The sequence below is a fragment of the Ctenocephalides felis genome, unplaced genomic scaffold (assembly GCF_003426905.1).
Source record: "Ctenocephalides felis isolate EL2017-DRISC unplaced genomic scaffold, ASM342690v1 CF-g0.4_SCAFFOLD_01756, whole genome shotgun sequence".
NCBI lineage: Eukaryota > Metazoa > Arthropoda > Insecta > Siphonaptera > Pulicidae > Ctenocephalides > Ctenocephalides felis.
In genome coordinates, this window is record NW_020537910.1 from 2,184 (window position 1) to 17,875 (window position 15,692).

Below are 15,692 nucleotides of genomic sequence, written 5' to 3' on the forward strand. Positions count from 1 at the left end.
TGTTATGTTATCTTTGGAAAAAATGTACCCATGAAATTTATATTTTGGATTTGTTAAATAATGTAGCTAATACTTCGCAAAATCTCTTTGAAATCAAAAATAAAACATTGCCCCCTGGCCGTCCTAATTTATCCCATCTTGTGGGGTAAAAAGGATCAGGTGACAAATTTATGAAAAAAAACAAATTGCTTCATAGGTGGGAGTTTTACTGAACATAGTCAGATAGTTGTTTGTTTGATATGTTGATATGTTGTATTTGTCGTCATGTAATTGGTTAGGTTTTCACCATATAAATGCTCAAATTCAAATTGGATCTTTGTACCCCTAACTATACTGATTTAATATAATATTTAAATTAGCTGACTGAAGTGATTCAATAAAAATTCGAAAGAAATATATTATTATATATACTATAATTATTTCTGTATCATTTATGTGTTATTGTCTTTTGAGAAATATATTAGCCTGCTTTTTCCTTACAATTGACCGGCACTGCATCCGCGTATCTCGATAGGAAGCAAAAGCAAGGAAGCCTCAAAGAGGATGCTGACAGTCTGAGTTTAAACTCACATGTAACCGCAGTAAATTACGCTATTAGTGTTTTTCTCATTTTTCATACAAAATAACCTGTAACCGTTACTGTAACCAGTTAAATAAGCTAACATCAAAAAATTTAAAGAGATTTAAAAGTAAATATTTACTCGTTTTCCGTCGTTTGTTTAACTTAGAAAGATGTGTTGAATAATAAACAAGCATTAGTGATTCAAGTTGTTTAAGACCGTGGTGTTTATTTGGAATGATTTGTTTTTATGGGAAATCGTTTAATTGAAAAAACATTTTAAATTGTTTTAACTATATAATTTATTTTTACACGGTTATATTCTAGTTTAATTGGAATAATATGTTTTGATATTTTTAAAAATAATATCATATTATATATTTTAATATGATATAAGCTCAGTGAAACAGATTTAAAACTATATTTTTGTGTGTGATTAAAATGTTATTATCAATCAAATAAGTATATTCAAAGGAATTATAATGGTTGAGAAATCCGAATCGTACGATTCAGCTATAGAGGTAGGTGCAAAAATAGATATAATTCAAATCTCAGCATTGTTACATTAAAGCAAATTAAATTAATTAGTATATCATATTTATAGTAGTAATTTTGTAATTTATATCGATGCATTACCTTGAGCAGAATCATTCTTTTTTACTTATTTTATAAAAAATGTTTTGATTTTTGAAAATGGTTGAACGTTGACATTCTAGCTATATATGCATTATATCGTGTATTTTCATTATTGATTATTAGACATCGTTATAATAAATTCACTGTCTAAACAACTAACTAGTTTAAACATATTTTTTTCATAATTTATTCTAAAACTTGTATCTATAAGTAATTGTAAACCTATAAATCAATAGTAAAGCAGGTTCGAAAATTCCCCAATATTATTAACCCAATTATTAGCAGAAAATATTCAATTGTGTACTAAAAAAAGATACCTTTCATTGGTAAACCTAAAGATGTTCACTCATAGAAGAGAGTTGTTATTAATAAATTGTATTAATATAATTATGAACAGGTATTTAATATATAGATATGCATAATAATTTCACAGATCTTAGATTTTACAATTACTTTACGATTATATTATAAATGAATTAATCGATTGAACCTCAACTATTATTTATTAAAACTTTTGTAATATGATTAAATTTCAACTATTATAAATGCTTGTATCAATAAGCGTAGGGCGTGGCTTAAAGGTCCGCGGGAAAAAAGGTTCATCGATATCTCAAAAAGCAGTAAAATTAAGAATATTGAATGTAGAGAAAAAAGGATGTAAACCAGCCATCAAACTCAAAATGCTCATAAATTTATATTTGACATTGGTTGAATAATGTAGCTATTATTTCGTAAAATTCCTTCAAAATTATAATAAGACATTGGACTTTTTTACGCTCTGGCTGTCCCAGTTAACCCTACTTATGGCGTAAAAAGGACCAGGTTACAAATTTTACAAGTTTTGAAAAATAGAAAATAACACATTTCTACGTAATGAATTGACTGTGAATTTTACTGAACATAATCAGATAGTCCACGATGTTTGTTTGATACATGTTTTTGTTGTAACGTAATTAGTTTGGTTTTCACAATATAATTACTTAAAGTTAAATTAGACCTTTATGTCCCGCTTTACCCTAGTCATTGAATTAATATAAAACATAAATAAAATTGGCATAATTAACTAACAAACAAACTCTCTAGTTTTCAAAATTACTTATAAAAACAAACCTTTATTTTCTATGCATATATAAATTTGACTGCAAAAAAATGAGCCAAGATAAATCTATCTATTTGTCTAATAATTATGCTTTTATATTACCTCTTCTAGTAATTTTCTATTACATACCATAAACAGCATTTCTGGTATGTACAAAAGGTGTTTATAATTTAACAATTATTTATATTTTTTATATTTTTCTTATAGTTGAATCGGACCCAAAGTTCTTCTGATGAAGATATTGAAACACTATGTGATGGCGACTCTGAAGATTTATGTGATATGAAGTGTGGACGATTCTTCGAAAATAAAAAAATGGTATGCTATATAGGGTGTCCCAGAACTTAACGTCAAACTGAAACAAGATGATGGCATTGACCTTAACTGAAATAATTTAGAAATAAAAATTATCTCACGTCGTTTGGAAATTTTGAGCTTTTAAGTACAACCTAAAACTTTGGTGAAATAATAACCATTTTTTGGTTTTTGTGGTTGATGTTTATTATTTTGATTATTTAAACTTTGGAACCGTAACCTTGAATAAAAATTCTGGGATCATTATCAAAAATAATAACACAATTGCACTAAGGTTTTGAGAAATAAGACTTTTTGTTGAACTATGAACTTAATAGTATTAAAAAAGGTAAACTTTGAGAGACCCTCCTTCAAAAAAATGTACAACAGTTAGTGTGTTGGCAAGTCTCATAAAAAGTTAGCGCATTTATTCAGGATTATAAAATATCGGTTCATTTTATTATTGAAAAAGCTAGAGTTAAAAAATAAAAACCTAAAAATAACACTTTGTGAAGCATTTCGCTCACAAATGTTTCTAACTCGGACATTGAATCTAGTGCGTGCAAAATACATTTGAACTGATTGTTACTAAAATGCACTAGTAAAAATCATGTCATTTTTAGCATCTAGGTTCAATAATTTATTTTTGACTGCCGATAGTACATCAATAGTTATTTTAAAGAAACTTATACAGACTTTGGGATGAATTAATTGATTTAAATTAATTTATTATTAAGATTAATTTGAATAAAAATATTGCTTTAACTTTGTTGTTCATGCGCAATTTATTAAGACTCCATAGAATTTTCTTGATTGTTAATGTTTTTGGATCAAAAATTGGATTTTCTACATTTTATTTATATCAAGATGCAAAGGGAATAAATCATTTGATTAATGAAATAATTGGTTTCACCTTTATTACTTTTATACACTTATTATTACTTTTATTTAATTCAATGAAATTTTTTTCATTATATAAAATTTTTTTTGATGATTGGAAGTTTTATAATGTAATTTTTTTCAAGGTGCAAAGGGTTAATCAAGGATATTTTTTATATAAAAAAACAAATTTTAAACTCATCAGTAAAAAAATATCAGATTCAAACAACGAACACAAATCTCTACATTCAGTAAATAATTTTAATTGAATTCTAAATTTACATTAAAAAAAATATATTAAAATTTGCTATAAGTAATAAAGTAAATGCATAAATGCAAGTGTTATCTATGTAAAGAGCAAATATTGTTTATTTTATTCCTGATTTGCAGGCACAACACAAAGAGAAAAATATAACTCTGGAAATGGAAACAGCACAAACGAATTTAGAAGAAATCCAGTTGTTGAAAAAACTATATGAAGATGTTCTAAATGATCGACAGGATCGACAAAATGAGGTCGTTTACATTTCCTGTTTTAATACTTTTAATATGATAGTGCGTTTTGATAAACTATGTATGCCCATAATGTGATATATTTTGCATCGTTATAATGCATGAAAGATATCATATAGGGCAAAATATATCTACTATCTGACTACATTTAATTAAACTCCTTGATAATTCATCAATAAAGAAATGTGTTTTTTGCGATTTTTCAATAACTATTTATTTAATTTATCTCTTATGAACTTGATTTACTTTTTTAATTACTTATTTTTTATTATTTTTACTTTTGCCAATTGATCTCTTTGAACTCCACCCACATGTAAGCTTTTATAAAGGTTATTTAAAAATACTGTTTAATCTAACTTAAAATTAACAATACATCTTATAAAACAATTAAATAACGTATACCTAAAATTATTAATAAAAAATAACGTACCCCAAAAATTATTAATAATTGAGGTCTCGTAAGCTAAACAACAGTGCTCACAACCAAAAAAACTAACAAAGAAAGAAAATACGTTTGTTATAGATTTTCAAGCTGGGCCTTTTATCTCCTAATAGTGAAGATGCTTAAATTGAAGCTAAGGCTAATTACACATATTTTTCCTTCTTTCAAATATTGTTGTTGACAATTTCTTAACTTAACTTAACTTGTTTTTGAGTTATCACTGTCAGTGGTGCATCTTTTTATTCTGCATATATATACATATTATTAATATCGACTTGATTGATAAATACATCATTCAAAAGCTTTTTTCTTATAATATAAATTAGCTCTAATAGATACATCACTGGGGGTATCTACTAATTTATAATCAACTATTTTACCACATGCTTATCAGCATTTTCTGCTATAAAACAATTAAAAAGCTTTACAAAAAATTATCAAATTTCTATAAATTTTGTAATAAGAAAAAAAAATTTGATAAAATTGAATTTCATTTTATTATTATATTGCCGAACATCATTTTTACTAACATTCATATACTTTGTCTTTTGAAAGAGTTATCCTTTGTCATAATAGTAAAACCAAAATTGTTAATAAAGTCAAAAATAATAAAACTGTTATTTTAACACAGACAACGTATCATACGGAATTGATTAAAAAGGGAATACATAGCAAAACGAATAATAATAAAGATAAATATTAAAGATTTAATGTTGAATTTATTTATTATTTATTATTATTATGTATCAATATTCATTCAAAGTGATAAATTTCGTAGAAAGGTATTATTGTTTAGAAAGTTTGATATTAAATTGCATCTACTCTGATTATTTTTACAGATAGACAATTTAAAAGGAGCATTAGAGCTTAATAAGGGCACAATTGAACAACTGGAACAAGCAGTGCAGTTTTCTGATAAAATAGCTCAAAAATTTAGAGAACAGGTACATTTGATAATTCAAATACAATTAAATATATGGTTTAAAAACTGTTTAATTTTCAAAACATTTGTTACAGACAGACAATAAACGTTATTTATTGTATTATCATATTTTTTTTATAATTCATATTGAAATTTTTATTTTCTAATGCCTGACATAGAATTGCGTGATTTTACGCAATGTATATTGTTTTTATTAAATTAAAAAAAATATTTATTTCATTGCAGTTACAAAAGCAAATTGCATCTACTTTGTGTCTACAGGAGAGTTTGAAAAGCTCTAATTTCGAACTAAATGAATTAAGAGCAAATACAACAAAAGACGCACAAGAAGTAAGTGAAAATGAAAAAAATAAAAAAAATGTTATACAAATTTATTTACAATTTGTTTTAAAAATATTTCATTTTCAGTAATGATATTTATTTGGATTAATTTGCCTTTGTTTTAATTTTTGGAAGTGAACTATATTTATAAAATAATTTACTCAAATAATTAAAAATTTAAGTGTAGTCTTACGTCGAACCTAAATATAATGATGCAAATATCTATGAACAATATAGATTTATTAAAATTCCGGAGTATAATACATAAAAAAAATAAAAAAGTGAACTTTTACCTAAAAGTTCTGTGATGTGCGTATCTTTCGAAATCTTAAATAGCTTTTGAGAAAGCTTTTTTGAAATTTGTCCAGATGCATGGTGTCTGAAGAGTAATAAAATAATTAATTTGCTGGTAACTAAAAACTTCTACATTTATTATGTTTTATAGATTGATAAAAATAGCATATTAGTTAGTCAATTAAAAGCTCAAATATCAGTGTTAGAAGAACAGTTCATGGAGGCTATCAATGAGGTAAGACATTATTTGTTGCTTCATAAGAATATATTAACAAAATTGAAAACAGTCACAAGTAAAATTGATAATGTTTGTTAATATGTTCTTAATATTCAACAATAACTTGAATTTTCGCTGGAATACATAATAATTACAAATATGATTTTAGAATGTTTCGCAAAGAAGGTATTTAGAACTTTGTCGAGACGCAAATTTAGAACTAAGAAGACAAATAGTAAATTTACAACAAGATGTTGGAATTCTTGAGGCCCAATTACGGAGCTGTCAAGACAGAATAAAGGTGTACGATGTGAGTATTAATTTAATAATTATTTTGGATTATTGCTACTAAACATTACGCACATATATAGAAAAAAAAATCAACATTAATATAGAATGGGCTGGTGGAACATTTTCTAAATTGATTATCGTCTAATTTCACTCTATAAATCATGCTATACTATTTTGACTTAAGATCTTTAATATACATTATTCATACTAATTGGTAGCTTTTTAATTTATTGAGAAGCGGCTATTCTAGAAGGACAATCATTAAATTTATATAAAATATCTGACAATGAATTGATTCGATTACCACATGCCTGGCACAACCGTTTTTCGAACAACTTAATATAGATATAATCTAAAAATATTTATTTAAAATCTTTATTATCTTTCCATCGAACAATTCAATTAAAACATTTTGAGTTTTAATAAGTATATTTTTGAACTTTAGAATATAGATTTAATGAGTAACCTCAAATTATTAACATAACACTTCAATGAAATTTAACTTCTAATGTTTGTTTCATACAAAGTTCATATTATAGAAATCAATCAAAAACTTGAATTGAACAAGTGCTAATGAAAACTTCCGTATTATTGCTATATTACACGTAAGTGTGACCTACTTTTATTTAAGGTGTTGTAGCCTATTCTATGGATATTTTTATTTTGTAAATGTTAGATCTTTCTGCGAATTATAGTTTTAAATTTCAAATTAAATACAGTTTTTGAAAGGAAAAACCTGATGATGGAATGTATCTCATGATGGTAGTTCCGAAAGGTCGTAATTAAACATCTTCAAAAAACAAATTGTTTGTTATTTATTAAATTTATTGTTCGGAAAAGAAACATATATCAATTTATTGAAAAAATCCAGGACTTGTGTATTAAAATATAAATATAAATATATATATATATATATATATATATATATATATATATAAGAAGAAATGTGCCGGTTTTACCAGCAATTAAAAGTTATTGTAGATTTCATCATTTAGGAATTCATATAGATTTTATTCATTTATATTTTCATATTTATACAGACCGTGCGAATCAATTGGCTAGTAGAGTTATGAAAATTATCAACTTAGGGTGCATTTTTTACAGAGATAACTAAATATCTATATCAAGTGATGAATATTGAATTGATTTTAACAATCCACATTGTATGTTAATAGCATAAAAAATAATAAGTTTGAACCAATATATAAATATAAAAATATTATATTATATTGTGAAACATATTTAATATGCAAATTATACCAATCATATGATTAAATTGATTGATTTTTGAACATCGCTTATTTCTGCCTATTGGCCTATATTTCCAAAGCCTACTACAAGTGGCATTCATATCTAAATTTACAGATACATGTGTATTTTCTAATATAGAGTACTAGGTTGGTGTCTGTTCGAATATATGCAGATAAAATATGTTAGGTGAGAACTATAATCAGACATGCGATATTCAGCTATACATAGAAACAATATTGAGGAATCGGAGAACATCTCAAATATATTTAAATAAATATATACATAGTTTAAATTTCAACCCTTATTTTTGGGTAATTGCACGGGCCATCAGAATTAATTTTAGAGGTGTGGTTTCTTCAGCAAAGCATCTTATTTTGTTCTCTAGTACCAGAAAATTATATGTGCCTAAGCGACTTTTTTGATCCATACAAATCGACCCGCTCTAAGATATGTATATATAGAGTAGGGCGGGGCACAAAGATCCGATTTGACTTTGAGCAATTATATTGTGAAAATCAAATCGCAATTACATCATTTCAAATACCATATATCAAACAAATAACTATCTGACTATATTAGAAAGGAGTAAAACACCCAGCTGATTTATCATTGTAGAAATATGTTTTTTTACCTGATCCTCCTTACCCCATAGGCGGGGTTAAATGACACAGCCAACAGGTAAACAGATCCAATGTCTTATTTTCAATTTTGAAGAAATTTTATGAAATAATAACAAGATTACTAACTTTATTAACTATTAACTATCTATAACCATACTTTTCATACTTTTGTTATAGATTTTTGAAAATTGCCATTTATCTCCTAATAACAAAGTCGAAAGAATCAAGGTTATGAAAAGTTATACATTTTTTCTCTCTACTTTCAAATATTGTTATTAAGAAATTCTTAACTTCAATAGTTTTGTAGATATCGCTGGTAGACCTTTGTACCCGCGGACCTTCAAGCCTCGCTCTACCCTATATTTATTTATATATATATATATATATATATATATATATACGTGTGTGTGTGTGTGTGTGTGTTTGCGTGTGTAGGTGTAATGTTCCTTCATAAAAAGCATGTGTAATTCTCAAAACGATTAAGAATCAATTACTCTTATTCGCTACAATTAAAGCCAATTCAGTAACGTATGTTTTAAGTGCGCCGTATGCCATCATTTAGAATTACATACTTTCCAAATTTACAAATTTATATTTGTAAATATATATTTACCAAAAATTTCTTATTTTCTGTTCTCCGAATCCACCCGAATATGAAGAAAAATAATATAGTATTCTCACTCGATGAAATGTGCGTTATGTACATTCACGTCATTACTTTAAGAAAATTTAATCTGCAAAAAAATTACGACTATTTATCCATTGTTGAACTATAATGAGCTTGTATTTATCATTCAATAGTAATTTATATTTTAATATGCTTTTTGGGTATTGCAACAATTGCAACAACAAATTTATTATTGTAATGGTAAATGCATAAAAAATATTTGAAATTTATATTTGCAGTATAAAACTTTGTATATTTTTGAAAATTTTGAAATTTGCTTGAATAGTATAAGTAAACTTTAAAAATTAAAAAATCTTAGTACGGAGCCCATAAAAATTGTAACGAAATTAGTACTATGTCTAATGATCATTTTAAACCGCCAACTATCTTTTTTTTACTTTTTTTTCTGTATCTCCAAAATCGCTAGACCTGCCTTACCAAAAATCATCAATTCTTCATTTTGTCAATACCAGTAAAATGTTTTTTAAATCAGGTACTCCATTCTTTCAAAAACTGAATTACCGTTTTTGGCACTTTTTGCCCTGTATCTTTGAAACGACTGGATCTGTCTTCAGTAGGAATCGAAGGTTTTTGAATCATTCAAATTGGTTGATTTGTGCGCCCGAAATTGTGGACGAAATATTGTATCCAAACACACATATATACACACACATAGATTTTTTCTAAGGTATACCAAAATATTCAGAAACCTGTGAAACGTATAGATATGCAAATATTTTCATTTTCGATTCTTTTGCGATTACTATAACTTACCTACGGAAAGTTAATAATTTAAGTATTACAAATATACTAACAACTAATTGTACATTTATTCAAAAAATACATGTAACTAAGATTTTCTAGTAACAATTATAATATATTTCATATCTTAGCAAAAACGTTCAGAAAGTATAAAAAATTAGGGTAAGACGTAGCCTTGCCAATAATGAAAATAGTTTAAATAGAGTAATTGAAACTAATTCAAAGTAGTTTAGATTAAAAAAGAATTAATCAAGATATGGAAAATAGATTATTGAACTATTTTTTAATTCACTGAGTGAACATTTGCGCTTGAAGTGTCAGAAAATAACTTCGAACGCTATTGTTTTAGGGTAGTATCATAGGCGCTGTGAATCGGAAACTTTTTATTATAATAACTCGTCGAGTTATTCAAATAAAATTAAAAATGCATCCGAAACACTTCATCAATAAAATCTATCATAATAAATTAATTACCATTAATTTGAGATAACAAATCACTTAACTATAAAAAATATATATTTTTAAAGTTTATCAAATTGTAACATTTCACTAGAAGACAAATAAAAATGTTTGTGGGTAAAAGTGATAAAAAATATTTAAACAATTGTGTTAAATATGTTAGTAATTTATATTTAATCAAATGACTTATTATCAATTCCAGTATTCTAGTTTTTAAATATTAAGAACTTATAACTTATTTAATTTAAATTATTATAAATTGGTTTGTTTACTATAATTTTAATAAAACCTTGAACTAATTTATTTTGTATTGCAGGTGGTTATAAGGGATTACTATACTCTTAAAATCAAAATATCACAACTCTGGACAGAATTGGATATCATCAAACAGGTTTCAAAAACCATAGAAGTGATGTGCGAGTGTGATTATGAAATATTAAAAATAAAAATGCATGCTCGACTTATTGCAGTTTTTTTAATAATATGTGTGCATAATATTATTCTAAATCATGTGCAATACTACTATAAAATATTGCATGTTAATTTTGACACCGAATACTTTTGTACTTCTTCTTACTTTATTATTTGCGTAATGATTATGATCTGTGTTTTTTTTAATATAATTGATTTAATTTTATCATAATAACATTGAATCAGAATTTCAATGACCATTCATGTTTCCTATTTAGTACGATTTTGTAATTTACTTGCAGAATTCCTTTTAAATTAATGTGCAATTTACGACTTGCGTTTTTATGAAATTTAAATAGCTTTATTTTAAAATAAACAATAATGTTGTGTGTTCAAAAGTTAACAAAGAATAGCTATAGCTATAAAATTACTTGAGCATTGGGATATGCTGAAGCATGAAATTAAAAGTATTTATGTAAATATGTGTACTCACAATTGAAACACGTGACTTAAGAAAATCTTAATATGATTGTTCGACAGATTATAAATTTTAATTCTATTTCGTCTGAAAATTGGACAGCTATTGTTTCTCTAAAGAAACCAATATTTATATAATCACAAATCATAAGTTCTTACAAAATATTAATAAGTGCTAAAATTAATAGCTGAACTATTGGGGCGTATGGCATCGTGCCTTAAGGTAAATTGCTAGAACTTTCCGTACCAATTTTTTTTTTTAAAAAAGATTAACATTTTTGTTTATTCTGAAAAAAATAGATTTTTGAGAAACTATAAATTTTTGACAAAAATTTCCTTTTTTTGAAAAAAAAAGACTTTGAAGAAAAATTTATTTTGAAATATTCTGGAAATTCTGAACTTTTTTTCAAAGCAATCGTACTGCTTTAACTGCGTAGAGACAAAATATCGAAGCGAGTAAGCGCCGCGTCGCCGTCTAATGGATAAATCATTGATACGGAACCCATAGGAACAAAACAATACAAAATTTATATTTATTGTTAAAATCTTTATAAAATATCTGATAATTTGATGTGCATATGTCTAATGATCATTTTTGACCGCCAAATAGCATTTTTTTTTTACTTTTTTTTACTAGATCTCCGAAACCGCTAGACCTGCCTTCATGACAATTTGATCAGTTCTTCATCTTGTAAATACAAATAAAATGTTTTTTGAATTATTAAAATCGGACTTAAATCGGCTCCGTTCTCTTAAAAACTGAGTTACCGTTTTTGGCACTTTTTGCTCCGTATCTTTGGAACGGGTAGACCTGCCTTTGCCAAAAACTAATCAGCACATCTCCTTATCAATACAAATCGAATGTTCTTTTAATTATTCAAATCGCATCCGTGTTCCCGAAATCGTCGACAAAAATTTGTATCCGTATACACACACATACACGCACACACACACACATACACGCACACACACACATACACGCACACACACACATACACACACACGTATCCATTTTTTCTAAGGTATGCCAAAATATTCAGAAACCTCTGAAACGTAAAGATACATAAAAATTTTCATTTTCGATTTTTTTGCGATTACCCTACGGGAAGTTAATAAACTCAGAATAAAGTATGTATGTATATCTTAACGAAATTTTGTCAATATCAAATAATTACTTATCGGTCTTACAAAAATTTTAAACACTATGAAATATGAATAAACTTTGAATAATTATTTCTAATGCTCCATCTTCTCTGCTTGTCTGTTTAATTAATTAATCACACAAATAAAGATTAATATTTATCTAACTATATAAAATAATTATTGTAGTATATGCAATAATTAGAAAGAGTTTTTGCTTCAACAACTTAATAATCAATCCTTCCTTATACAAATTCCTCCCAACTATCATTCCTGGATAGTGCATGCAAATTCTACTGACGCTCTTGAATGCTAATGATAATGTGATAGAATTCTCAATGACATCATAACAAAGATTAATTTGATTGAAATAAAATAAACAATTAAAGTGATTTATAAATTTTTCAGAATGAGTGCAGAAATGCTACGTTGCGCACTCAAGTGGAACGGCTCAGTTCTGATTTGGACGAACTCACAAAATTGTTAGAGGATAAAAACAAGGAAATGCAGGCTTTGGAGAAATGCCGAGAAGAAAGTGAAAAATCGAATACCCAAATTGTGAGTTCTATATTATATTTGAAAATTAAATACTTTTCTTGATTCGCTTTTTTCTCAAGTCTAGTGGATTGGTTTTTAATATCACAGAATTAGGTCGACTAGTAAAGTTATTTTAATATCATTTTTGATTAAAAGTTTCTTCGTTTATAATATAAACTTTAAAATGAATAATCTGTTAATTTCCATTACTTCGTAATTTCCATAATAAATAACTAGGTTCTTCAATTTATTTTTTAATTTTTCTGTTGAAAGAAATTTTTATTATCATTTAATATTGTTTATATGTATAACCAGTCACCTTTATTTCTACGACATCGCTACCGGAAGATAAAAGTATTTTCTTTCGTAGTTAGTTTTTTGTTGTAGTTGTGAGCACTGTTGTTTAGTTTACGAGTTTTTAATGTGAATTTCAAGTATACGCTATTTAATTGTTGTATAAGATGTATTGTTAATTTCAAGTTAGACTTAACAGTTTTTTTTTGTAACTTTTCGAAGTTCGGTTGAACTTGAACTAACTATTTTCAATATTTTAAATATTCATTATAAGTAAGTTTAATTTCTAAAATATTTTTAAAATATTTTTCTCAGGTGGAGCAATGGTCAGAAGCACTAACTCGACAACGCGCGAAATATGAACGATTATTGATGGACATGGGTGCAGAAATACAGCTCATTACTGTGCAACTACGAACTCTTCAGGATGTTTTGGTAATAATGCATTAGATTATTATTAATAGAAATATAGCATGATCTTCATTAACATTTATTGCTGATTCTCTTAATTATAATATATCAAAATGAACTTTTAGGATTAAAAACTTATATAAGTGAATTTCTGAAAAAATAATTATAATGAATAAGTAGGAGATAGCTTAAGAGTTTTATCACTTTTTTATTTTGTTTAATAATTTATGTAATTTGTATTTTAACATTAATAAAATCTAATTTCATATAATTTTATTCAGGCCCAATCGGAATTTGAATCAGAAACGACTAATTCCAGCCTACAGGAGGCGCTAGCAGGTGTAAAAATACAAAATGATAGTCTTATGCAGGAATGCCAAAGATTGGAACAACAAAATGTCATACTTAAAAATAATATTCAAGACAAAAATGCCGAGGTAATTGTAAATAAAATTTGAGTTGTAATATATTTTAATGATATTTAGATTTTTAGCAGCAATGTCGACTAAAGAAAGTAAGATCTTTAAGAAAAGATCTTTTTCGGGATGTTGAACTCTGAGGGACATAATGCTTTCTTGATCTGCAAGACTCTTTTCTTATTGATTTTATTTAATAATTTAACATACTAAAATGCTACTGTATATTACCAAACCAAGGTTGCAAAGCAGATTATTACAACGAGTTGAATCAAATTAAATAAAATGAATATTTTCAGATATCTAAATTATATAAAAGTCTATCGGATACTCGTGCAACTCTGGAGAATACTGAACGAAATCTTGTTGATGCTGAACAGACAATTAATTCAGAACGAAAACTTGCATGTGAACAAAAGGTGCATTTGGATTGTGCCAGGGATAAAAGCGAAATGATAAAAGGTAATCATTTTGTTTCTTGAATTTTTTTTCATCGTTATCATTGAGTAGGTACTTTATCAATATATGTGTACGATATTCAGTTCTAAAACACATTGCTTTATAAATTTGTTTAAGCCTTCATGTTAGGCCTTGCATTTTTTATCAAAACTCATCTATTTCTTTATATCCAGAAGTAAACTAATTTACTTAATTAATTGATGCACAAATGTAAATAAAGAAGGACTAAAAATATATTTGTTTTTTTTTATATTTGTTTACATTATGTCATTTCTGTTTTTGATATCAATTTGATATATTTTAAATGTTTGTTTAAAGAACTCCTAAAAACTCGCACCGATGAAGTAGCTTTATTGCAATCCCGAGAAGCGCAGCATATTAACTCTATAGGATTACTCAGGAAACAACAGGAATGTCAATTACAAGCATATCAACAAGATGTTGAACAACTGACAAGACAAGTATATATGCATAAATTTTATATTTTGGATTTTAGCTTTGTTAACTTCCCGTAGGGTAAGTTATACTAATCGCAAAAAAATTGACAATGAAAATTTTTGCATATCTTTTCGTTTCAAAGGTTTCTGAACATTTTGCATACCTTAGAAAAAATAGATGTATGTGTATGTGTATGTGCGGATACAAATTTTTGTCGACGATTTCGGGAACACGATTCAACCGATTTCTATTATTCAAAAAACATTAGATTCGTATTGATCTAATCAATAAAATCAGGTCTGATTTTGATAATTAAAAAATCGTTTTGCTTGTATTGACAAGATGATGAACTGTTCAAATTTTGGGGAAGGCAGGCGTAGCGGTTTTGGAGATCTAGTAAAAAAAGTAAAAAAAATGCTATTTTGCGGTCAAAAATGATCATTAGACATATGCGCATCAAATTATCAGACATTTTATGAAAATTTTAATAATGTGTATCAATTTTCTTTACATTTCTATAGGTTCCGTGATGCGGCGCTTACGCGCTTCTATCGAGTTGAAGCTGTCCGATTCCTTTGAAAAAAAGTTCAAAATTTCCAAAATATTTTAAAATAAAAAAAATAATTTATTCCAAAAAAAATTCTTTTCACAGATTCAATTTTTTTCAAAAATTTCAATTTTCCCAAAAATCTAAATTTTTAAAGTTTTAAAAAAATATTTAATATTTTAAAAAAAAATTAATTTTTGCTACGGGAAGTTTCAGCAATTAGCCTCAAGGCACGATGCGATACACCACTTGTTTGGCACTAAACACTTAGCATTGCTATCGATATTGAAAAAGTATCGAACAACTATTTTATAT

At 26.6% G+C, this 15,692-nt stretch overlaps 1 protein-coding gene across 1 annotated transcript; it reads left to right on the forward strand.

Annotated features, from left to right (window-relative positions):
• Positions 1-977: 977 nt before the first annotated feature.
• On the forward strand, positions 978-14,853 carry LOC113374376 (paramyosin-like; the record flags this gene model as incomplete). The annotated part of the gene is made up of 13 exons (XM_026614468.1): positions 978-1,080; positions 2,502-2,612; positions 3,858-3,983; positions 5,262-5,366; positions 5,591-5,695; positions 6,132-6,215; positions 6,367-6,507; positions 10,564-10,638; positions 12,684-12,833; positions 13,422-13,541; positions 13,799-13,954; positions 14,233-14,395; positions 14,711-14,853. Coding segments are annotated over exons 1-13 (1,518 nt in total), but the record flags the coding sequence as incomplete, so codon positions are not given.
• Between the last annotated feature and the right edge of the window lie 839 nt (positions 14,854-15,692).